This window comes from Mycena indigotica (genome assembly GCF_014461135.1).
Source record: "Mycena indigotica strain 171206Taipei chromosome Unknown Mind.scaff0001, whole genome shotgun sequence".
In the NCBI taxonomy this organism is placed as follows: Eukaryota; Fungi; Basidiomycota; class Agaricomycetes; order Agaricales; family Mycenaceae; genus Mycena; species Mycena indigotica.
In genome coordinates, this window is record NW_023503000.1 from 2786514 (window position 1) to 2808307 (window position 21794).

Here is a 21794-nt window from a genome sequence, read left to right on the forward strand (position 1 = left end):
CGCCGGCAGCCGGCGCCGGACGGTCACCCAATTCGGAGTGCTCGTAACGATGCCCGCCGGAGACGGCGTTCAAATAGGCGACGCTTGGGCAGTTGTAAGAAAAAATTACTTGCCTAATATCAAGACTGTTCTATGCCAGATCCAGCAAAGTACTAAGGTGATAAATTCTCATATAATACTAAGACTCCTGCGCAACTGTGTAGAGACGACTGTTGTGTGAATGAAGACTGAGGCCTGAGGTCAAGTTCAGAAAAGCGTCACACGGCCACTCCGGCGATCAAATTTGGCAATGTACCACGACGAGCTGCCACCAGAAGTCGTAGTCGCGATAGAACGCGTCCTCGAACTCAAGACTGGCCCAGATGCAGACCCCTTAGACGTTCTCTCCCATGACTTTAGCTGCATTGAGATTCTTAATGGCTATTTTCCAGACGGTGTGTTATTATCCCTTACTTGCCTCGCCGTCACTCATCATCCACGACAAGAGGCGTCGTTGGCCCATATTTCTAGTGTACAGGCCACTCTAATTGAAAGCCAACATGAACTGGAACGGGAAATTCAAGCGCTGCAAGAGGAACTAAAGCAAAACCAGGATCCTGCGCGTATGCAGCTCATCCAAGAAATGATCTCAGTCCGTTCTCGATATTTGCGGTCGAGCCTATTTCTCAAGGCCTCTATGTAGGACCTCTTTGGCCAAATGTCTCGTATACGAGAGAAAGCGACCGAATCTGAGGCAGTCGTGCGGAATATAACGAAGGACATTCAAGTGCTTGACCTGGCGAAGAAGAATCTAATCCATAGCATGACTACCCTAAAGCGCCTACAGATGCTGGGTGAGTAAGACACCCGCCGCAATTTAGTTTGGGTGCTTATGTTATCAGCGAACGCGCTGACGCAGCTAGAAGATCTAGTCAAAGACAAGAAATATGCGGAAGTTGCTCAAACGCTGGATGTGCGCTTTAAGATTTTACCAGCCATACCCTCTCTGAAGGTTTCTATAGGCTGTGAAACAAATATCTGCTTCGTTCAAACAGTACATGTCTGTTCAACGCATATCACAAATATGGAAACGCATTCAGGACCTTCAAGGGGAAATACGAACATGCCTCGACCAGGATTTCGATGCCTTGCAAGTCAGACAATCATGTTAAGGTTTTGGTCACCTGACGAGAACTCCAGCTACTTGCAAGACCCCTCAAAATCTGTCAAGCCAAGTGCCATTGCGGATGCGTGTTTGGTGGTGGATGTGCTAGGTCCTGAGGTCCGGACCCATGTGATCGAGCGATATGTGGCCATAGAGTTGAAGGAATATCGAAGGATATTCCGAACAAATGACGAAGCGGGGCAGCTGGATAATATCTCCAGACGGTTCGCTTGGTTTCGTCGCTTGCTACAGACCCACGAAGTCGAACAAGGTCGTGTTTTTCCTGCAGAATGGAAAGTGGGTTGGCATTTGCTTGCCAAATTTTCCGACATCACACGGTAAACTCTTACCTAGCACTGCGGACTGGTCCATGCTTACAATATCTCAGGGACGACATTGCAGCCTTGCTCTCTAAAGCTTCTCTAAATGTTAAAGCACTCCTTGATAATCTACAACTCGCTGCCGAGTTTGAAGCATCCATGGCCAAAAAATGGGCAACTCCGGTGTGGCACTCTACTCATCTTCGAAGCCCACAAAGTACTGAGATGTACCTAGTTTCAGGAGATTTTGCATGTGACCGCCGCTGCCGCGCATTCTGCTACTCCGAAAAGCATCACTTCTGCATTCGATCCACACATGGGTGTGTTTGTCGACGCCCAAGACAAGTAAATTTTCCTTTCTCTCCAACTCCGCAAATTAAACGCTCGTTAGAGCACTTGCTGATATGCTTGCGCCACATCGTAAGGGACGAGCTGTTGTCAAATCTCCCAGACCCTCAATTGATGGCGAGCAAACGAATCCTGAAGATGGAGAAGAAAAGGCACCTATTGTCGTCCTTCCATCCTCTATGGAATTGTTCTATTTCTACAGGCAAAGCCTCGAACAGTGCGCCAAACTTTCAACAGGCAAGCCACTTTTCGACCTCTGCAACCTACATCGCAAATGGCTTCGAATATATGCCGGTATTAAACAGGTCACCTTCCCGGATTGCCTCACTGAGTCCTTATTGTAGAGGAAGTTCTCGTTAACAGTCTCAAGCGGTGAGTGTTTATTGCTAAATGAGTGAACCACCGAATGCTAATCACCAGTGAAGACCCGCAGTCCTAGTGCGCAAATCAACAGAGTCTGGATTAGAAGTGGGGGAGATCAAGCAAGCCTGTCTAGTCATCAACACCGCTGATTACTGCCAAGCGACTGCTCTGGCTGTAAGCCCGAAACCCCTATTTTTGTCCGTGATTGACTGTTTTCAGTTAGAAGAAAACATTCGCGGCAAGATCAATGAGGAGTTCAAGGAAAAAATATCTTTCCAGGCAGAGCGCGACCAGTTTGTGAGGTTTGCGCCATGACTGTGCAATGTAGACTTGGGCACTAAGCAAGCAAAAAACAGCGTCATCTCAGCTGCGATTATAGTACTCCTTCGTGAACTGGAATTCGCTTGCGAGCCAGCATTCAGCGCCATGTCTCGTTCTGCTTGGTCGAGTTTAAAACAAGTGACCGGTCAATCGGCCTATGTTTCCGACTTGATCACCGCTGCCGAGCTCGCCATAGAACCAGTCAAGCCGTTGGTCGAGCAAAAGAAATACTGGAAAAACTTCATGGACAAAGCTGCTAGGTGACGAGAATATTCCTCATTTGTTCGGGGCTTATGATATCCTAGCCTTATTCTGATCAAATTTACGAATGCTCTGGTCCGGAGTCGACCGCTGAGAGAGATTGGAGCTGAACAGGCGAGATTTCGTGTGAAGATGATGGACTATGTTGGTTGAACAATCCGTGCAGCTTTCAATTGACCTGCAAGCCGTCAAAGTTTTCCTCGAGAAGATGCCTGCTGAGCCGTTAGAAAGCATGCAGAGGTAAGTCCCCGTATTGCTGTTCGTTCCTGAAATTCAATCTGTGCAGCTACTCTCGCGGCGTCAAAAAGAATACCAGCCAGCTCGAGGCTCTTCTCAAGGTTATCTCGACGCCTGTGGTATCTTTCTCCTATGTTGTCGATTTTTGGCCTGATCACTGGATGTAGGAACCCGCGGCCGGCTTCATCCTAATCTATACACTTTCTATCCAAGACGCGTCGTTTTCGAACTTCCAAAAGGTACATCTTTGTTCCTTCTCAATCTGAGGCTGATCACCAAAACCAGATTCTGGACCTGAAAGGAACACCTCGAGTGGATCAAAACAACCTCTTAGACTCATTCCTCACAATTACGAGTACCAACGACGAATTGCAGAGCACTTCCTTTCTTTCATCGTTGGATATGGATCCTGCGCCGACATCGCAGCTAGTTGGCAATTTGGCTGGTGCCGGTGGAAGTCGGACCACGTTACCCATGCCAAGTGAGGCGAGCATCTTTTCGAACTTGACGTCGCCGGGGCAAAGTGGACCGCCAACGGGAGGGAGTATTGTCGATGGGCGGGTGGGAGATCAGAGACAGGTGTTCTCAGATTTCAGGCGGTTTGTAGCTAGAGTCACTTCAGGACCACAGTAATACGAAGTGTTTCACAACAGCTAATCAAGTCTATTAATAATTTGAGGCGTGATTGCCGCCTGATGGCGGGTCATTCTCTTGGCATACCTCATTTTCTCTATTGGGACCACGATCGAGCTCAAAGGACAACATTCGGGTAGCAAGACTTATGGAGGATAATGGAGCTGAATTGTTTGAATTTATGCAGTGTGCACAAGCAGAATTGTTAACATTGTTTGGCCTGATGCCATCGTGTCGCTTAGTCATCGCAACGTCGTCTCTGTCGCTTGACCCAGTTATTCTATGACGCCGATGGCTTCAAGGGTCCATTCGCGAGCTATTGTGTACTCTGAGACCGGGATAACATGAGACCGGTGCGGATGCAAAGTTTCCGCCGATTGAGAATGGAGAACTGACCTATAAGACTGTTTAGCTCCAACTACTCCCAGAATCGACTACTCAACTAACCCCCATTATGGCGACTTCAGCACCTACGCCCGGACAACCTTTTACTATCGACTACGCACCAATGTACAACTCGCCCTTCATATCTCGAGCAATGCTAACCTGCGACTACAGAGTAACCCCGCAACTTGTTGGCTCGCTCCTCAACTTTTTCTTCTTTGGAGCGTTGACGATTCAAACATGTCCGTCGATGTATTAATTTTATGACTCGTTGCTTACTGCATTTCAGACGTTTACCGTTTATGCTTCCCGAATGACCGTATCATTGTCAAGCTACTGGGTCAGTTGATGTCTTACTGGAAGGCTGGAGCTCATCTCATCTCGCTGCAGTCTACTTCATCTACCTCGCCCTTCTAGTCTCCCTTTGTCTCAACGCGGCGGATGTTGAATACTGGTTTGGTTCTGGCTTTGGCAACATTATCCGGTTTGCCGATGCTCGCAATGGGCCCTTCTACACTCCCCTCATGGGCTCTATCATTGCGTGGCTGGTGCAGACTTTCTTCTGCTACCGTATATTCACCATCAAGCGCGCTGCATGGCCGATTTCGCTGCTTATCCTGCTGCTTTCGATTGCGCAGTGCACCGGCGGCGTTGGCATCGGGGCAATTGTCTATATGAAGGGAAATGGAAACCACGATCGCCTTCGCAACATTCTTCTCTACCTTTGGCTTGTCGGTGGTGCTGTGGCTGACATCTCAATTGCGGCGACCCTTAGCATACTTGTGAGCCCATTTTTTGTTTCAAGGCCATACTTAACGACTCTTTCTAGCTCATGAAGACCGCAATTAACAAAGTCACACGCGACCTGGTCAAGAGCGTCGTGACCCTTGTCATCGAAACGAACGCGTTTTCGTCGATGGTCGCACTGATCGGCCTTATTCTCTACTTCGCAATTCCTGTGTGTCCATATGCTACATTCCTTCCCTTGCTGACCTTTCCTCAGAACACCACTTACTTCCTCGGCGCCACACTTACCCTCCCCGGAATTTACGCAAACACATTGTTGGTCACATTGAACAATCGTGCCGCTATTGCAAACAGCCGCGAAGCCCAGGCCAACCGTGATGTGTCTAGCTCTCGCCCTTCAGCGTTCTCCACTTCCTCGCGCGCTCCACTTAACCGGACGTCTGGAATTGCCACCACCCAGTCCAACTTCCCTGTTCGCGAGGTGTCGAGGCAACAAGACGACCAAATTTTGAGGGAGAAGAACGAGGGTCAGGTCCGCAGCAGCCTTGATGGAAACCAATGGCGCGATGCGGAGGAGGACACCAGCGAGTACGGGGACGTCGGCGCTCGGCTGCATGCTTAGATCAGATGGGCTTTGTTTGTTTGTTTATTTGTCACGTTCTACCTATCTTGTTCACTTCGTACTTGGCCGAGGAATATTAACGATGCCGGCACCAGCCCCCTTCTTTCCTACTACTCACTTGCTTTACGCCAACCTGACACTGGACGAATCTATAGTAACGGTTAAAATCTTTTGTCTCACGGGAAAAGTGGGTGCTTGAATGTCATCTCGGGAGTGGGAATCTGTCAACTGTTGGCTCTCACTTATCTCGACTATCTCTTTCAGTACACGCGAGCCATATTCACGGCCCATTGACGACACCCTTGGCTGCTGTAATGTTGACGACCCATCAGCTGCGGGCCGCCGACCCTCCGCTTTAAAAGCCTCACTTGCAAAAATGGTTTCGATGCCCTTGCTCAGCCCGTGACCACCATGCTCGTTTTCTGGCGTGCCTTCCTTGTGAGCGCCGTCTTTGCCAGTTCGGTCCTCGCCCGCCCGCATGCCCGGCTTCGTCATCCCAAAAAATGGGCAAAGAAGCTTGCTCATCTCGAAGTTCTGGCGGAGTCTGAGGATTCACAAACCCCAGTGGAGTTCAGCACCACCGCAAAAGCGCCGAAGGAGAATATATTTATCAGTTTGACGGATGATGAAGCTGTACGACGCGTTGTCCGTTCTGTTTTTTGCCCTGATTGTTACAGGCCGCGGTCATCAGCTTCTTGCATAAGCAGCCTGCACTGAATCTTACCGCCACTGCGAATGCGACTGCCTGTTAGTCAATTTCTTCGACGCGGAGGGCCAGCTGAAAGAGAACTGCTTTCAGGGGACAATGCCATTGAAGTCATCGACCTTGTTCAGCCAAATAAAACCGGTCCGTGTTTTCAATTTCCCCACGGTGCTGTCAGTACTTGATAGTGGCTAGATGCTCTTGCCTTCTTGGACCACAATGAGCCCGCGCCACCGCGTTATGCTCTTGCGCGTATTGCATTTGGCGCGACCCAGCACCCTTACCTCCAGGATTTCATTGTTGGCCCCCTTCCTATAACGAACGCGTCGACTTACGCTAGCTTGGACTGGCAAACGACGAGTGGAAGCTCTAAAATCAGGAATTTCAACCCCGGTGAGCAAATGCACCTGTTTAATACGCGAGGCTTTGTGTTGATGAGCCATTACAGACGATGACTTGGTGACCGAGTGGAATTTGAAGGTTACGAAGGTGGGTCTATTGTTCAGATATTGACTTGAAGCTGATCTAGAGAACAGACCGTCGCGGACATCGTGCTTGACCTCTTGAACGGGGTATGTCCCCCATTCATCTACCCACAGCTCATCATAAACCCGTACGTACCCATCAGACTGTCACGGGCTCAGACGACGATGATTTCGATATCTTCGGCATCGACCCTTTATGGCAAGAGGAAATCGATGGAAAACAGCGCACAATTTTGTGGAATACTTACTGGCGTTTCCCTTCTGGCGACGCGGCTATATTCGACGGCGAGACTCTGCTGCCGCAAGGGTTGTTCTTCAAGAGCGATATCACTGGGCGGGACTCGTCCAAGTGGAAAGTGCTCGGATGGCTGTATGGAGGGTATGCACTTCGTATGCCGTTGACTGTTGCCTATTGTTGAGAACCGCAACAGCATCTTTTATGAAACTACCGCCAAGTTCAGAAAGGCATGGAAGTCGGAAGGGTTTGTCAAGTACGAGTTGAACATGCCGTCAGCTTGGATTGGCACAGACAGGGTCAGTGGTTTCATGACCGTTTATCGAGCATTTGAGTGACGATTTTGGAAGACGGGAGATGCACTTCCCGCGGATACCCTTTCGCCGCCAGTGGCAGTCCAGCCAAGTGGTATGCGTTTCTTTTTGTCATGAATTCATCGGTTGCTCATGGACTCAGGGCGACGATTCGCAGTTGACGAAGCTCAAAAGTTAGTATCTTTGTTGGTAATCGGCCATTGTTTGATCCCGCATGCAGATACGTCGAATGGATGGACTTCTCATTCTACTGTGCGTCTTTTCAAAGCATCTTTCAAGCTTAGTTGACCAACTTCAGTCACTTTTACCCGTGATACTGGCCGTATGTCTCTTCCTAATACTCACTCACAAACCATGATTGCATACCTAGTCCGTCTATTTGACATCAAGTATCGTGGTGAACGCATCATATACGAGCTCGGGCTGCAAGAAGCTATCGCTCATTAGTCAGTTTGGATCTCATCTAATCGTTATCTTATCTTATCCGTCATCAGTGCTGGAAATGATCCAGTCCAAAGTGGGACTTCTTACATGGACACGTTCTACGGATTTGTGACTTTTATTTTGCTCAATTTTCGGAAATATACTCAACGATCATAGGGTCCGTATGCGTTCGAACTTGCGCCTGGTTTTGATTGTCCTACTTATGCGACTTGTACGTTGGTCAATGGCGTATGGTCAATTACTAATTCCCATCAGATCTCAACTCGACATTCCATGCTGCCGAACTCTCGACCACTCACAGGAATAACATCTGCCTCTTCGAGAGCGATCCTGGGTATTTGATGCAGAGACACACGTAAGTGTTTCTCTGTTTTGTGAACCAGACATAATGTCGGCTCAGCACATCGGCCTACCTTGCGGTGACCAAAAATGTGGTGTTTACGATGCGTTCAGTGTCCACAGTTGGCAGTATGTTGGTCATTTTCTCGAAGTGTACTTGATCAAATCTTTGACAGATTATGACTATAACGTGCGTTGACTTTTTTGTCCACCCTAGTAACACACAGTGAACCTTGTCTTCGCCATAGTTCGACTATAACGTAGGTTTGCTACGCGGAATATTTTCGGCTCTGACGTATGTCCCAAGTTTATGCTTGATGGGACGATTGAGATTGTCGTTCGCGCCTCTGGTTATATCCAATCAGCTTACTGTGCGTTCTTCATTCTGACCTCAAGCATTGATCCAACTCCAATCCAGATGCCAAAAACGACGAATATGGTCAGTGATGAACTTGTCTTTCGAGATGCTCGCTGACTAGGATGGGTAGGCTATCGTATTCATGATGGCTTGAGTGGTAGCATGCATGATCACGCGCTGAACTGGAAGGTCGATATGGATATTCTCGGCACCAAAAACACTTTCGTCAAGCACAAAGTCGTTCCCGTTCAAGTCAAATACCCATGGTCAAATCACACACGCTCCACCATGAAGGTAGAGCGGGTGCGCGTGGAAAATGAAAACGAGGGCAAGCTGAATTGGCCGGCCAACGGCGGAGCTATGTTCATCGTCGAGAACAGCGACGAGTAAGTGGATTTGACTTGTTTGTCTACCTGTTGTGGAATGACACTCTTGTAAGGCTTAACAAGTACGGGGAACCCCGTGGCTATAAGATTGCTCCTTCCAGAGGCGGCGCGGGCATGTACCTGACGATACAGGAGAGGCAAGTTTAGTCAGGCTCGCCACTCTAATACTCACAAACCCCAATTAGTTCGAATCTTCTCAAATCCCAAGGCTTCGCTACGCATGGATTATATGTGAGCAAGCAAAAGGATACTGAGGTTCGGGCGTCACATGCGAACAACGATTATGACCCAGGTATTCTGCGTTGGGGTCTATCTGCTGTTCTGACCGTTTGCAGGCCACCCAATCATCGATTTTGACAAGTACTTTGATGGTAATTCCTCACAAGTCTTCGTTTGATGCAAACTTCATTCTTGACCTCACAGGCGAAAGCATCAATCAGACCGATATAGTATTGTGAGTAGGGACACACCTTCCATTTTGAAGCTGACATTCATTCCAATGCTTATAGATGGGTCAATGTGAGCTCTCTTATTGCTTTGTGAAGCATTAGCGAAATTATTTGCTAGTTGGGAATGCATCATGTGCCCCATACTGGCGATCTTCCCAACACGGTTTTCACGTCTGCACAAGCTGCGTTCCTGATAACTCCTCGTGCGTCAACAGTGGACCCACCATCTGTGTCACCACTGACTCGAAACAGACAACTATTTCCTCCACGACACTTCCCGCGTTACTCGTCAAATGCTTCGAATCGACTACAACTCGTCGGGTGTCCAACTAGTCAATCAGTTTGGCGCAAACCAGCCTGACGGGATGGTCAATCTGGTGCGTTCCATCCTTATCGGTTGCAGCCTTCGAAGAAGTTGAGCGTATCTTGACAGACGGCGCTTCAAAATAATTATCATGATTACGAGGGTGATGTCGCTGTGCGCAAGTTCCCTTACGACCGTGAGTATCGCAATTCTGCCTTGTCTGTTTCATGAGCTCATAACTGTCGAATGTCCAGCCCTTCATCCGTTCAATAACAGTGAGTTTTCTGTGGCTTCCGCTCTGGTCCATTCGGGAATTGACGGCGATTGTAGCTGAAAGCATCGTCTGAAATGAAAAAAGAACCATATTAAGTAACTTAGATAAGCACCACCTATTAGGAATAGCCTAGTCCCCAAAGAAATGGAATGGACTGAAACTGCGGGTGAAATCGGAAGCCTTGGAGAAGAACGTTGCAAGTATTGATATCGGACTACTTAGATAGTTGAACTTCTGGTGAGCGACAGACAGCTAAAACACCGAAGTCGACATCGAATCTGGCAGCAGTAGCGACGTAGCACGCTGTGATAGAGATGGTGGGACGTTGACAACGAATGGGTGTTGGCAAACCGTGTGTGTGTGACGTTGGCATCACGATTTGTGACCCTCTTTGGTTGCAGCCATCAAGAGGCTTCTCTCTACAGCAAATTTTCAACACGCGTACCTCCGAGTCTGGAAGCAATGCGATCTCATACACACGGCCGCTCTAAACGTCTAATGCTTATCTTCGTGCTGGGAATCAATTCGGGGCAAATAGACAGCATCGACAAGTGGCAGCAAGCGTTACAAGGCCACAGTTGAAATCAAGTTCTTCCACAGGTACGAACAAGCGTGCCATCTTTAGCTTTTCTCCCCGCCGCCGCTTCATGGCCCGTGTTCCGCTAGTCTAGTCAACCTGATGTCATGCTTGGGCTTAACAGTATATAAACTGAAGCAAGCGGCTGGTGTCTGTATCTATCTGCACTCGGTTTGTTTGCTTCTCTTTCCTTACACTCCTTCTCCACGCTCCTTCACCCAAATAAACGATTATGCCTTCTCCAGCACGTTTTCTTGCACTTGCTGCTCTTTTTGTTTGTTCGTCTCCTGCATACCATTGGTTACTAGACTTGAACTCATTCAACTCTCAGCTGCTCGTGCTGCACTCGTTCCACCTGGACACCAGGGCTCCCCCAATCAGCCAGTTGATGTATCTGAAGCTGACGCCCCGACGACCGACAGCAACGCCATTGTCCAGACTTTAGGGCAAGTCGATCAGAAAAGTAGTCCGCCCCATGATGCGCCCCCAAGCGCTGATGTCCCGCCCACGACTGTTACCGCAATTGACGGCTCTCTCACCAATGCGACTGTCTCGACTGTCGCTGGCTCTAGCTCTGACACGACCCCCTCCACTCGGAAGCGTCGCAATCTCGGCCGTCTCGGCAAACGCACTTCCGGCTTCAAGAAAGTGTTTGATGGCCTTCCGGCCGGCCAACACGACGCGTCTATTCAGGGAACTGCTTACCTCACCTACACTGTCGTTCCCAACAGCACTTACAATGTACAAGCGTGCTTAGACTGGTGCACCCAGCGTGTCGACGGCTGTGGTAAGTTGATTTATTTCTTCGCAATAAACGCGCACTGATATTTTTCATAGTCTTCGTGAACCTTTTTTACGAGTACAACAACTATCTGCTTGACTTTGTCTTCTCCGAGAAGTCCAACCTCAAATGCGCGGCCTATGGCGACGTCCACAATGCCACCGAAAAGCTCAACTTTGGTGGCCAGTCATCGTATCCCCAAGTCGGCAGTGAACCCGTTCCCCTGACGTATATCACGCAGAGCAGCGGTTACGCCGCTGACTCCCTCGTCGACCCTGATACTCCTGATGGCTATGATCTCGTTTTCGGGCCAACTGGAGGCGCGAACAATGCTCCTGGCGTCAGCACCGTTTTTTTTATATGTCTGGTTTTTCTGACCTTGAAGATAGTACATGGGTTTCGCGTTCCTTGACAAGTACGATGTGAATGCCTGTGCTCAGCTTTGCAATGGCCGTGGCGTCGACCCACTCGGCGGTGGATGCTCTTATTTCAACATCTGGCGCGCTGTTGTCAAGGGTGTGCCAACAACTTACAGCTGCGCGATGGTAAGTGAAGTTGTCTCTTCCTTCTGGAGGTGATTTTAAAATCGTTTTTTTAGTATTACCTCGTTGCTGACGAGTCTACTGCCGTCAACTACGGGCAGGGTGATCTTGTCGTGACCATGTCTCGTGGATATGCTCGCAAAAACTTGGTCATTGATGGAGGTTTCGAGGGATACACCGCTTGCGACGACTTCTGCTTCACCGAGTCCTACTCCAACTGGATCGGAACGTCCTCCAAGGGTGGTAGCCTTGATGCGAGCATTTTCCACTTCCAGCCTTATGCCCATTTTGGCAGTGGGGTAGCACTTCTTGGCGCAGCATTCGGCGATGATAGCTTGAGTGGAACTCTCACCCCCGCCAAACCATTGGCTACCGACAAAGGAGCAAACTACGTTGTCCAGGTCTTCTTCATTTCGTCCTTCTCGAGCCAAGCACTAGAAGGCCCGGCCAAGGTCGACATTTTATGGAATGGCAAACGCGTTGGAGGCACGAGCGGCTTTGTTGGCTCGTATACATTCTCCCAATCCGATACCGTCGTTGGAACGGGCAAAGATGTGCTCTCATTTGTTGGTGGCGCAGCTCCTGCCTGGACCTTCGTCGATGACGTCAAGGTCTTCAAAGTGTAAACTTCCAAGACTTGTCTTTACGTCCTTTTTCTTCTCTCGGTCAATACTGGGGACATTATTTTTTTTTGCCTAATTATTTTTCGTCATTCTACTTGTTCGGTCACGTCTTACATAATCCACACAATCTTTACTTTTGACGAACACATTGGCAGTCGACTGCTAGAGTCCTGCTAGAAATGCCTCAAGTCTTCAACTTATCGCAGACCCCTGTTACCGCCCATGCGTTCAGCGCGGACAACGCCCGTTAGTTCTCATCAACACAAGCCCCATCCCTTTCTTCGTTTGACCATATTGCGTCCAGAGCTCGCGACTAGCTTCAACTCCAACGATGTCCAGATATTTGCGCGTCAGGGCGCTGCCTGGGTGCCAACAGAGATACTTTCCGAGGTATGAACAGGTCTGCTGTAACTTGAACGTCAATAATCGTACTTGCGCAGCACGACAAACTCATCACCTCCATTGACTGGGCCCCCAACTCGAACCGCATCGTGACATCCTCTCAGGACCGCAATGCCTACGTCTGGCAGCAAACACAGGACCCATCCACGGGGAAGCTGATCTGGAAGCCAACCCTCGTGTTGCTCAGAATTAACCGTGCTGCGACACATGTGCGATGGAGCCCCAAGGAGGACAAGTTTGCGGTTGCCAGCGGTGCACGGCGAGCATTAATTCCAGCTTCGCTTATCATTTACTTACCCTGACGCTTAGCGCAATCGCCATCTGCTCGTTTGACCCAGAAAACAACTGGTGGGTCTCGAAGCTACTCAAGAAACCTCTCCGCTCCACCGTTCTTTCCGTTGACTGGCACCCGAACAACGTGTTGCTCGCGTCAGGGAGTGCAGACATGAAAGCTCGTGTATTTTCAGCGTATATCAAGGAGGTCGATGACAAGTACGTCTCTTGATAAGGGGATTTAATTGCCACTCAACTCTCCAGACCCGCTCCCACTGTTTGGGGCTCCAAGTTACCTTTCAACACCGTTTGTGGGGAATATGCGAGTCCTTCTGGTGGCTGGGTCCATGCTGTCAGTTTCTCGCCATCTGGAGATGTTCTAGCGTTTGCGAGTGAGTGCTACTTCAACCTAAAGTCTGATTTCTTATTATTATTTGACGCACAGGTCACGACAGCTCGATCAGCATTGTCTACCCTGGAGGACCAACTATCTGCACCATCCGCATCTCATCACTGCCCTTCGTCACGCTCACGTGGACTGCGGAGGACACGGTGGTTGCCGCTGGTCATGACTGCCAACCTGTTGTCTTTTCCGGTTCAGAAGGAGGCTGGCAAGGAGTGGGAAGTCTCGACGATAGTACATCCGGAAAACCTGCTGGCCCTGGGTCTAATTCTCCCGTTGGCCGTCTCAACTCTGCTGCCTTTTCCACCTTCCGCGATGCCGATAGTCGCGGTCACACTTCTGCGAAAGCTTCGAGCGACGCTAAACTCTTGACTGTCCACCAGAATACGATCACCAGCATCCGTCCCTTTGAGACCAAGGGTGGACGCGTTACCAAGGTCAGCACTAGCGGTGTGGATGGCAATCTTGTCATCTGGGACACGGACAGTGTGAATGCTCTAGCGGGTCGTGTCGGCGGACTGCGCGTGTAGAACTAACGAATTGTATCATCATTAAGATCGAAGGAATTAGCAACATTCTGTTCATTGATAACACCCCACACTGAGGCTTTGAACTGGCCAAACAGTCAGGTTGAACTCCAATAGGACAAATATCACGAACAAGCGTTAGAATCAGGCCCATCTTGTTTTCCACCGCGCGCAGTCGCTCCAGAAGTATAGTATCAGGCTGTTCAGTAAGCGTCTGCGTCTTCTGTTTGAGCTATAACAAAGATCAGACACTTATTGCGGCACGGCCAGTATTGCCCACCAGCTTCAGGTTTTGCGCTAGCTTGGCGTACTCCCAGAGGACCTCTCCCTCGATGGGGGACAGCGCCGGATTCCCCGCGTATGGGTTCTCCGCGAAGATCTCCAAGGCAGGTGGTGGTGGTGCAGACATAAGCGTGTCACATACGCGTAACACCGTGTTTGATTGAGCTATCTTATCTCATGGGTTTCAGTTCGTGAACAATCATCGCTGACTCGATTAAAAGCAGATAGTAAGTACAAATACACAACCAGTAAACCCTAGAGTCCGTTACAACAGAAATCCATCCACGAATAAGTTAACGAGTGGTATGGCCCGCGGGCCGTGTCCCCGGACTCGAGGTAAAGCGGGTTGCAGTCGGTGTTGGGGTTGTGGCCAGCATGGTCGTGCCGATACTCGGCGAGGGTGTGCTGATTCCAGCAACGCGCTGGACAATATACGACTGCTGTTGCTCCTCCTCTTCAGGAGGGGCAGACGGCAATGGCGGGTGGCCGGGGATACCACTCGTCGCACGTGACGTAGACGGCTCTTCGGAATCGCTGTGGCGGAAATGGATGTCCGAGACCGACAGCGGATAGCTGTCTGTTGGGGAGGTGAGGTTGTCGTCGCTGAGGGGGTGGGAGTTTAGGCTGCTCATTGTGCTTTCAGCTGGATGGTGGGACGGAGGAATGAAGGTTCCAGCTGGATGATGGGGTGATGTCGGGAGGGAAACAGGGAAGGGGAAATTGGAGTCGGAAGAGCCATTTGAGGCATCTTGGTGATGGGCATCTGAGCTCGGCGCAGTCGTAGCGCTCCATCGAGATTTGGGTTCACCAAGAGGTAGATTGCTGGAGTTGGATCGGGATTTACGTTCATTACTGGAGTTGGCCTCAGCACTCCAGTGTGATTGTGGCCCAAAGGAGTGAGAAGACACAGAGTAGTCACGAGAACGGGTCATCACCGACGCTTCAGACGAGCTGGTGAAATCAAGGAAAGATATGTCCTTGAGGTGGCCGGAAGACTTTGGTGGCTTGGCCTTCCCTCCCGAATCGCCTTCAAACCGGACACGAGACTGCCCAGAAAGGCGCGCACCATTAAAGTCCACCTGGAACGGACTCGTGGCCCGCAAAGTCAGCCCGCCAGCATCAGCAGCCAGTGGAGAAGGGGTTTTCTCCCGTTTCACACGCTTTTCTTTCCGGCGTTTGGTGCTCTGTCTCGGCGACTGCTCGTTCTCGCTAGTCCGTGGACTCAGACTGCGTAGCGCTATTCGCACAGCACCATCACCAATGATACTTTGTCCGTCGTCAACAGCGTCGTATTCACGAACACTACCACGGTCGTCTAGTCGTGGGCGGGAGGTTGGGGTGGGATCTTCCGAAACAAGTAGCGGGTTGTTGCTGTTGACTCGAGAGTGAGTGTTGGGGAAAGGAGGCGGCGTTGGGGGTTCAGAGGGGATAGTGGTAGGGTGAATGGAAGGAGACGACATGTATGACAAAGAAGATATTTCCGTGGGGACGGTGAGATGCGAGCCAGCTGCTGGCGGAGGATCGTCGATGGGGAACTCCAGCTTGAATTGTGGAGAGGCCGATTTTTCCCTCTTACCCTTCAGTGACCAGCGACTGCCACGCTCTTTCCCTTTCCCTTTCCGTTGGTTGGTGTATCCCTCAGAAGACGAGCTCTTGTAGCCGTTGGATGATCCATCAAGGTCATAATACTCGACCGACGATCCTGACGTGCCTCTCCGGCCAGAGGAATCCGAATGCCGGAATGCAATACCCAAGGCCCCGCGACTCCAACTGCCCAGCCGGCCGCCCTCAACCTCCTCCTTCCATCGAGCGAAACCACTTCGCTGGTTAGCTGGGGCTTGCGAGGGTCCGGAATGGTGGTCGTAGTAAGACTTGGTGACCGCATCTGGCGCAATGTCGACTACTAAGACACTCCCAGTATCCTGTAAATCTTCTTCCTTCTGTGGTTGCTGAAGTAGGCGTTGCCGTCGCTTATATGGACGATAAACAAGGAAGTAGACCAGCACACAGACGACGATGAAGAATATCAAAACACCAGCAAGGACGAGGGCTGCGATTGTCCCACTAGACAACCCGCCGCCATTACTAGGACTTACGGCAGCCGAGGCGGCGGCGGAAGTCCCAGATGTGCTGTTGGTAGCACTGTGATCTATCAGCAACATGGACATCAGGTAATATAACACGCACTTGTCAGGAAGAGAAAACACAGACGCCCCTCGAATAGGCAGAATGAGGGTGGCCCCCTCAGTGTTGTCGATCTCGACATGATGTAGGGTGTTGGCGTCTAATCCAGAGGCAAAAAAGAGAAGGGAGTCGGACTGGGCAAAGGAAGACCGAGCATTATATGTTGTCGTAACGTTGTCGAGGGTGACCGAGTAGCTTTGTGGAACCGTTAGACTTTTGAATTGGAGTACGGAAGACGATGCTTACTTGCCCGCGTCGGGGGAGGTTGACCCCCGTAACAGAAATGATGTTCCCTGGAAGTGCAAAGTCGCTTTATCGCCAGCAGTTGCGGATCGTTGTGAAGAGTCCGAGTCGTTCAAGAAAGACCAACGGCCCTGGTAGGACCAGGCCGTTTCGTTGAGTACAACTTCAGTGAAGTTGGCGCTAAAGACCAAAATTAAACGCAACTGTTCGTCAGCCAAGTTAAGAACGCACATCGAGATGTTGGCGGGGGAAGGGGGAGCGGAAATGACGGCCGAGATGAGCTGGACGATGGGAACCTGACCCGTGGCCTGGACGACGAAGGACAACGTGTGGGGTAAGTTGGGAAGGTTCTGGAGATTGAAAAGTAGGTTGCTGTCGAGGTCGGCAGTTGGGCTATGCGTGGGTTGACCGTCGATCGAAATGGAGAAGGATGAGCGTGTAACATTGCCAAAGAGTTGAATCCCCGTTCCTACGGGAGAACCTGGTGAACAACAAACGAGTTTAGATTGATTCACAAACCTTTCCAGTGAAGGATAAAAGATGCTCCATCGAGAGAAGTAATATGTGAACTCTGGCCCGAGCCAATCGTCTCTGGACTGGCGGAAAAGCCTGGCTGGGTCCAGAACGGCTCCCAACCAGCAGAAATGTTGGGAGGAGAGAAAGTATCGGCACGGGGAAAGAAAGAGAAGGTCGGGCTCGTGTCGTTCACATTGAACTGGACTACTGCCATCTACCGCATCGAGGGAGGTCACGACACGGCTCGACAAGCAATTGCGGAGGTGTGTCGTCAAGTAATATAGGTCGGAAGGCCCGCGCCGTGCAAGCCAATCGCAAGCGGCTGATCACATTTTTGATGACAACTGATTGACAGCTCTTCAATGTTTGACATCGACTTCGAGCTTGTCCCTGGCGCACCTACCTTTGTCCCCCAACTCATTGCTCATATACGGGAGCGGGCGTCACCCTCTGTCCCGATTGACCCTGTTCTCTTTCAATCTCTCCTGCTGTGTCTCGTTGCAGGCGAAAAACATTTATTACTTCGTGCTCCCGACCGAGATGTGCGTCTCGTGTCCAAACTCACATTTCTGGTAAGTCTTCATATCAAGATCGGTAGCACTGCCCTTGATTCCCTCGCGGGTTTGCCTATCACTCTGTGTATGGTTACGCAGTTAGGCAAAAGTTAGGCCTGTTTGACGAATCGAGGGCGTATTAATGCCGTCTTCGATGCAAACTGAGTCAACTTTTGCGTTTGCCCTGCCTATCAAACCACCACTACAACTGACCGAGCCCAGCAGCCACCCACCGTGGCGCTGTCATTCGCGGCCGCTTGGAGTTGGAACGTGTTCGGTCGATATATACTCACCGGATTCTAGACCCTTTCCACTGTTTTTGGGTTGGCTACTCACAAGCTCAAAGTACGACCTCGGTCAACTAATCCATCTAATGCATCGGGGGCGCCATTTCTACGTTCTTTGTTTCTACCTTGGAGTAGCCCGATAGAAGCACAAGATGAGCCATTGTCGACGAAAGCGGCCCATAAGCGGAATCGAAGTAACTCGGCATACAACCGTCCCTTACAACGCCCGAGGCGGCAGTCAGTCTCGAGCTCCAACGAACTGATGGGGGCAAATCCGTTTGGCGACAGCCATGAAGCTTTACCCTCTACGACAAGTTCAAGTGGAAACCCTTTCTCGACTGTGCCACGTCCTCCGAGGATCCGAACTCCGCTTCCCCACGCTTTCTCAGATCCAACGCCCATACGACCGAAAGCAGACAGATCATCTGCATTGCAACCACGAGCGGTTGTCATTTCAGGCCTGGAGAATGCAACTCTTACCTCTCAGCGAGCGCTTTCTCGGGCATTGGCGGAACGACGGGTAGTCTTGGAAGACGAAGATGGCGATGAGACATACGATGAAGTTTGGAATCTTGCTGATGGCTTCATCATTGTTTATGTGTGCGCGTTTGATGCACATGAACGCCCGCCGATCGATAAAACACTGGTCAGCACTCAGAGTTGCCTATTGTTGTGATGGTCTGATTGTTTTCCGCCGTTAGCTCGATAAATTCGCTATGAGCGCGACCATCACCCCGCATCCCAGTGCTAGAGCTCTCCTTTCAGCTTCTTCTCGCAACTCCACGTCTCATCGCAATTCTCCAGCTCTCCATTCTAGTCCTTTACCTCCAAGTCATCCTCAACCGCACCATAGCCACACAATATCACTTCCGATTGGCCATCACCATCATCTTCATCAACCATTGCTACAACATCCACTTGTCCCAAGCGCCCTTCTCCATGATTTACGCTCAACTTATCATCGTACTTATCTTTCACCAGCACTGAATATCTATGCTCTGGACCTCTTTTCAGCTGCCCGACATCATCCTCAGCTGGACGCCTTGTTATTGACGGCGAAATCGGTCAAAGATGTGCTTGACCTGGCGCGAGCTGGGCGTGTTATTGGGGGGGACTTGACAGGAATCGAGCTGGTGCGGGATGACGCGGCCTACATCTCAGCCAGGTCAGGCGACGGTCACAGCAAGACTGAAGGCGGCGAGAGTGAAGATTCTCCCAATGAGAATGATCTTGCTCATCACTACCAATCAATTGAAGTGGTTGTAGAAGAGGAAGACGGGGCGACGACACCACCAGTGCAAGACGGAGCTCCTAAACTCCCGGTCTTGGAACTTAGTGAAGCAGACATTGCGCGTATCGCTCCCCGTGTCATGACCCATCGTTTACGGGTGCGGAATGGCCCATATGATGAGGTTCTGGGAAGCGCGTTGTTTCCTGCGGCTGGGTCTGATTCAAATGACCAGTTAGAGAGCCGGAGTACGATAAAGGAGATCCTCGTACGTATTCTAGGTGAAGTCTGAGGTGTATTGCTATGTAGCGTATATTTGTATCCTATTGGATGTGGGTCCTTTTTTGATCCCGTGACTTGATGATCTAATGAAACGACTCTGCAACAAACGCCCAGCGCTCGAAAGTAAACGCTCCATGCGCTTGACCCGGTTTGGCCTGGATGATCGCCATTCAACTTGCTCGAAGTTGCAGTGCCGCTACCTCCCTTCAACCCAAATTCAAGTTTATCTTCTGTTCAGTCAGTAGCATTAGACTGCTCAGAGTGGGCGCGACTTCGACTGCTCGTCTAATTGTCTTCATTTTCTTCAATGACTTCGTCCGTTGCCCTTGTTCGCCGTCAATATGGACCTTTGAGCTGCCTTCCGACTGATACCACCATCCAGTCTCTCCGAGCTCTCCCCAGGGTATATGACTGTCTCTAACGAGATCTCTGCTATGTTCTTCTAACACTGATAGAACCCGAATTCAACCTCGACGAACATCGCCTCATTTGGTGAATTTGTAGCAGTAAAGTCCCCTCGAATTCCAATGTATTTGGTGTACACTTTAAAACGAGGAATGGAGGGGGCTTGCTTGAACAATAAATCATGGCTCCATCGCAAAGAAACTCACCCAGAGGTGCCTGCTTGACATGCAGGTTCGTCAATCATTTTTACGTTTTGTTCGCATGCAAATTCAAGCTTTGCAGGAAACGTAAAGCGCGATGCGATGGCGCGCGTCCATCTTGCGGAAAATGTGTCAGTTTGGGACGAGGAAGTAGTTGTGAGTATGACGATGAACTCGGCCAGGCGGAAACCCAGCGGCTTGAAGCCAGTATTGCACGCTTGGAGGCACGGATTATTCAGCTCGGTGGGACATTGCCGACAGCACCCGAAGTGATCCTTCATGAGCCGCATCTGGAGTCGATGCAATCCGGAAGCTCATTCTCCGTGTGGAATAATCACAGACAGAATAATATGCAACCAACGGTACCCCTCCGAGTACCGCTGCCCGATGGTTGGTGGCGGAGTGCCATACCACCGCCACAAGTGACCAAGATGTTGTAAGTTCGGGGATCAAATTCGTGGAACTCGGGAGTTGATCAGAATACCTTGCAGGATCGACGTCTTCTCCAGTCATGCATCTCAATTGGGTTTCTTTCTCAGCGGAAGACGTCTCTTAACCTTCTTCCCGCCTGATCCGCGTCGACCATTGTCCACCAGTCTTCTCAATGCGATGCTTTTGTTCGGCATTCACCTTTCCAACATTCAAGTCTTGAAGGACCGGGAAGCTGTTTTTCTTGAACGCGCTCTTCAGCCGTCGAGCCCGGTGTCGCCAATCCAGGCTATTCAGAATATCCAAGCAGAAACACTTTTGGCGCATTATTTTCTGCGACAAGGCCGGTTTCTTGAATCGATGCACCGGATCAACACTGCCGTATCGCTCTCAATTGGGTATGGGCTTCATAGACTCGATGGGTCAAATAATTCGAACTCGTTACCCCCCACCAGGGATGCGGTGGAACAAGGAGAGCGTATCGATGCCTTTTGGACTGTGATGATGTTCCACAAGATCTTCGGCGTGATTATGCGCTGGCCTTCGAGTATGTCAAATATTCTCGACGAACAAATAGACGCACCTTGGCCCTTTGAAATGGAAGTTTACGAATCGGTATTTGTCTTCCAGTTCATATCACCACCTCGACTGATCCGGGGTTAACAGGGCTTCGTTCCATCCAATCTACAACGAACGCAGACACTGAAAGCCTTCTTATATAATCCCTCCAACTCTGGTGGGGAAGGGAAGGACTCTTCTCTGGCACAACGAGCTAAAGCGGCCGCACTATTCGAGTCAGCGCATCATATTGGCCAGAATTACAGTGAGACCCACATCTAAGCCTTCATTCGTATCAATAAGCGACTGTTAACAGATCTCAACGATGCCCAAGAATACGCAGACTTTTTGCTATTCGAACATGGATTGACCCAGTTCATCCAGACGCTGATGCCTGGACAGACACCAGCTTCGAAAGACATCATCCGCCATCGTCTCGTTACTTTTACACTATGCCAAGTTGCGCTTATCCAACTTCTCACTCGATTGGACACACGAGAGGCCAATGTCAAATGTCTGAATGCTGCGCAAGCTGTGGTTGCCGCAAACCAGGCTATTCCGAACATTCAGGAATGGAAAGTTATCGATGGAATCATGGGGGTGAGCATTTTACTCGGCCTTGAGCTGTTTACTTCCATGGAACCAGACATTATGGGTCTCTGTAGCCCAACTATTCATTCGAGCGCTGGTAGCAGCCAGAGTGCCCAATAGGTCCACTCCCGGATGGGTGGCGACTGTAACTCCTGCAGACATTCCTGCATTACAAGGATGTCTTACCAATATCATGGGCACTATAGAGGCGTTTAGTGCAGGATGTGTGCTACTCG

The 21794-nt window shown here is 50.2% G+C and overlaps 9 protein-coding genes across 9 annotated transcripts; 7 read left to right on the top strand and 2 right to left on the bottom strand.

The window, feature by feature from the left end:
• Nucleotides 1-289: 289 nt before the first annotated feature.
• On the top strand, nucleotides 290-3627 carry MIND_00084400 (uncharacterized protein; the record flags this gene model as incomplete). The annotated part of the gene is made up of 18 exons (XM_037357801.1): nucleotides 290-434; nucleotides 486-631; nucleotides 683-833; nucleotides 882-952; nucleotides 1002-1133; nucleotides 1172-1482; nucleotides 1533-1647; nucleotides 1700-1809; nucleotides 1856-2106; nucleotides 2157-2184; nucleotides 2238-2349; nucleotides 2395-2477; nucleotides 2532-2756; nucleotides 2802-2883; nucleotides 2924-2997; nucleotides 3044-3113; nucleotides 3162-3233; nucleotides 3280-3627. 18 exons carry the CDS (start codon nucleotides 290-292, stop codon nucleotides 3625-3627), a joined length of 2526 nt encoding a protein of 841 aa, XP_037225711.1.
• A 344-nt stretch (nucleotides 3628-3971) lies between these two features.
• On the top strand, nucleotides 3972-5380 carry MIND_00084500 (uncharacterized protein; the record flags this gene model as incomplete). The annotated part of the gene is made up of 6 exons (XM_037357802.1): nucleotides 3972-3980; nucleotides 4040-4253; nucleotides 4301-4351; nucleotides 4402-4793; nucleotides 4841-4969; nucleotides 5015-5380. 6 exons carry the CDS (start codon nucleotides 3972-3974, stop codon nucleotides 5378-5380), a joined length of 1161 nt encoding a protein of 386 aa, XP_037225712.1.
• A 411-nt stretch (nucleotides 5381-5791) lies between these two features.
• On the top strand, nucleotides 5792-9744 carry MIND_00084600 (Amine oxidase; the record flags this gene model as incomplete). Its single annotated transcript, XM_037357803.1, has 32 exons — nucleotides 5792-6013; nucleotides 6058-6127; nucleotides 6180-6227; nucleotides 6279-6476; nucleotides 6532-6572; nucleotides 6620-6655; nucleotides 6712-6947; nucleotides 7000-7102; nucleotides 7154-7211; nucleotides 7260-7290; nucleotides 7338-7369; nucleotides 7416-7439; nucleotides 7488-7563; nucleotides 7612-7669; nucleotides 7718-7772; nucleotides 7817-7916; nucleotides 7962-8029; nucleotides 8077-8090; nucleotides 8149-8160; nucleotides 8208-8271; nucleotides 8319-8339; nucleotides 8389-8644; nucleotides 8698-8781; nucleotides 8830-8936; nucleotides 8980-9015; nucleotides 9068-9098; nucleotides 9154-9163; nucleotides 9212-9296; nucleotides 9346-9470; nucleotides 9527-9593; nucleotides 9652-9672; nucleotides 9728-9744. 32 exons carry the CDS (start codon nucleotides 5792-5794, stop codon nucleotides 9742-9744), a joined length of 2406 nt encoding a protein of 801 aa, XP_037225713.1.
• A 736-nt stretch (nucleotides 9745-10480) lies between these two features.
• On the top strand, nucleotides 10481-12197 carry MIND_00084700 (uncharacterized protein; the record flags this gene model as incomplete). Its single annotated transcript, XM_037357804.1, has 5 exons — nucleotides 10481-10526; nucleotides 10580-11035; nucleotides 11086-11369; nucleotides 11419-11574; nucleotides 11628-12197. The coding sequence occupies 5 exons, from the start codon at nucleotides 10481-10483 to the stop codon at nucleotides 12195-12197; spliced, it is 1512 nt and encodes a 503-aa protein (XP_037225714.1).
• Nucleotides 12198-12373: 176 nt separating this feature from the next.
• On the top strand, nucleotides 12374-13802 carry MIND_00084800 (Actin-related protein 2/3 complex subunit; the record flags this gene model as incomplete). The annotated part of the gene is made up of 6 exons (XM_037357805.1): nucleotides 12374-12440; nucleotides 12499-12584; nucleotides 12635-12855; nucleotides 12906-13088; nucleotides 13134-13261; nucleotides 13315-13802. 6 exons carry the CDS (start codon nucleotides 12374-12376, stop codon nucleotides 13800-13802), a joined length of 1173 nt encoding a protein of 390 aa, XP_037225715.1.
• A 2-nt stretch (nucleotides 13803-13804) lies between these two features.
• On the bottom strand, nucleotides 13805-14208 carry MIND_00084900 (uncharacterized protein; the record flags this gene model as incomplete). The annotated part of the gene is made up of 3 exons (XM_037357806.1): nucleotides 13805-13885; nucleotides 13933-14031; nucleotides 14080-14208. 3 exons carry the CDS (start codon nucleotides 14206-14208, stop codon nucleotides 13805-13807), a joined length of 309 nt encoding a protein of 102 aa, XP_037225716.1.
• A 166-nt stretch (nucleotides 14209-14374) lies between these two features.
• On the bottom strand, nucleotides 14375-17238 carry MIND_00085000 (uncharacterized protein; the record flags this gene model as incomplete). The annotated part of the gene is made up of 5 exons (XM_037357807.1): nucleotides 14375-16223; nucleotides 16269-16460; nucleotides 16512-16688; nucleotides 16740-16977; nucleotides 17028-17238. 5 exons carry the CDS (start codon nucleotides 17236-17238, stop codon nucleotides 14375-14377), a joined length of 2667 nt encoding a protein of 888 aa, XP_037225717.1.
• Nucleotides 17239-17386: 148 nt separating this feature from the next.
• On the top strand, nucleotides 17387-19385 carry MIND_00085100 (uncharacterized protein; the record flags this gene model as incomplete). Its single annotated transcript, XM_037357808.1, has 3 exons — nucleotides 17387-17596; nucleotides 17882-18511; nucleotides 18567-19385. The coding sequence occupies 3 exons, from the start codon at nucleotides 17387-17389 to the stop codon at nucleotides 19383-19385; spliced, it is 1659 nt and encodes a 552-aa protein (XP_037225718.1).
• Nucleotides 19386-20005: 620 nt separating this feature from the next.
• On the top strand, nucleotides 20006-21678 carry MIND_00085200 (Chromatin structure-remodeling complex protein RSC30; the record flags this gene model as incomplete). Its single annotated transcript, XM_037357809.1, has 5 exons — nucleotides 20006-20011; nucleotides 20055-20416; nucleotides 20472-21024; nucleotides 21076-21232; nucleotides 21284-21678. The coding sequence occupies 5 exons, from the start codon at nucleotides 20006-20008 to the stop codon at nucleotides 21676-21678; spliced, it is 1473 nt and encodes a 490-aa protein (XP_037225719.1).
• Nucleotides 21679-21794: the final 116 nt, after the last annotated feature.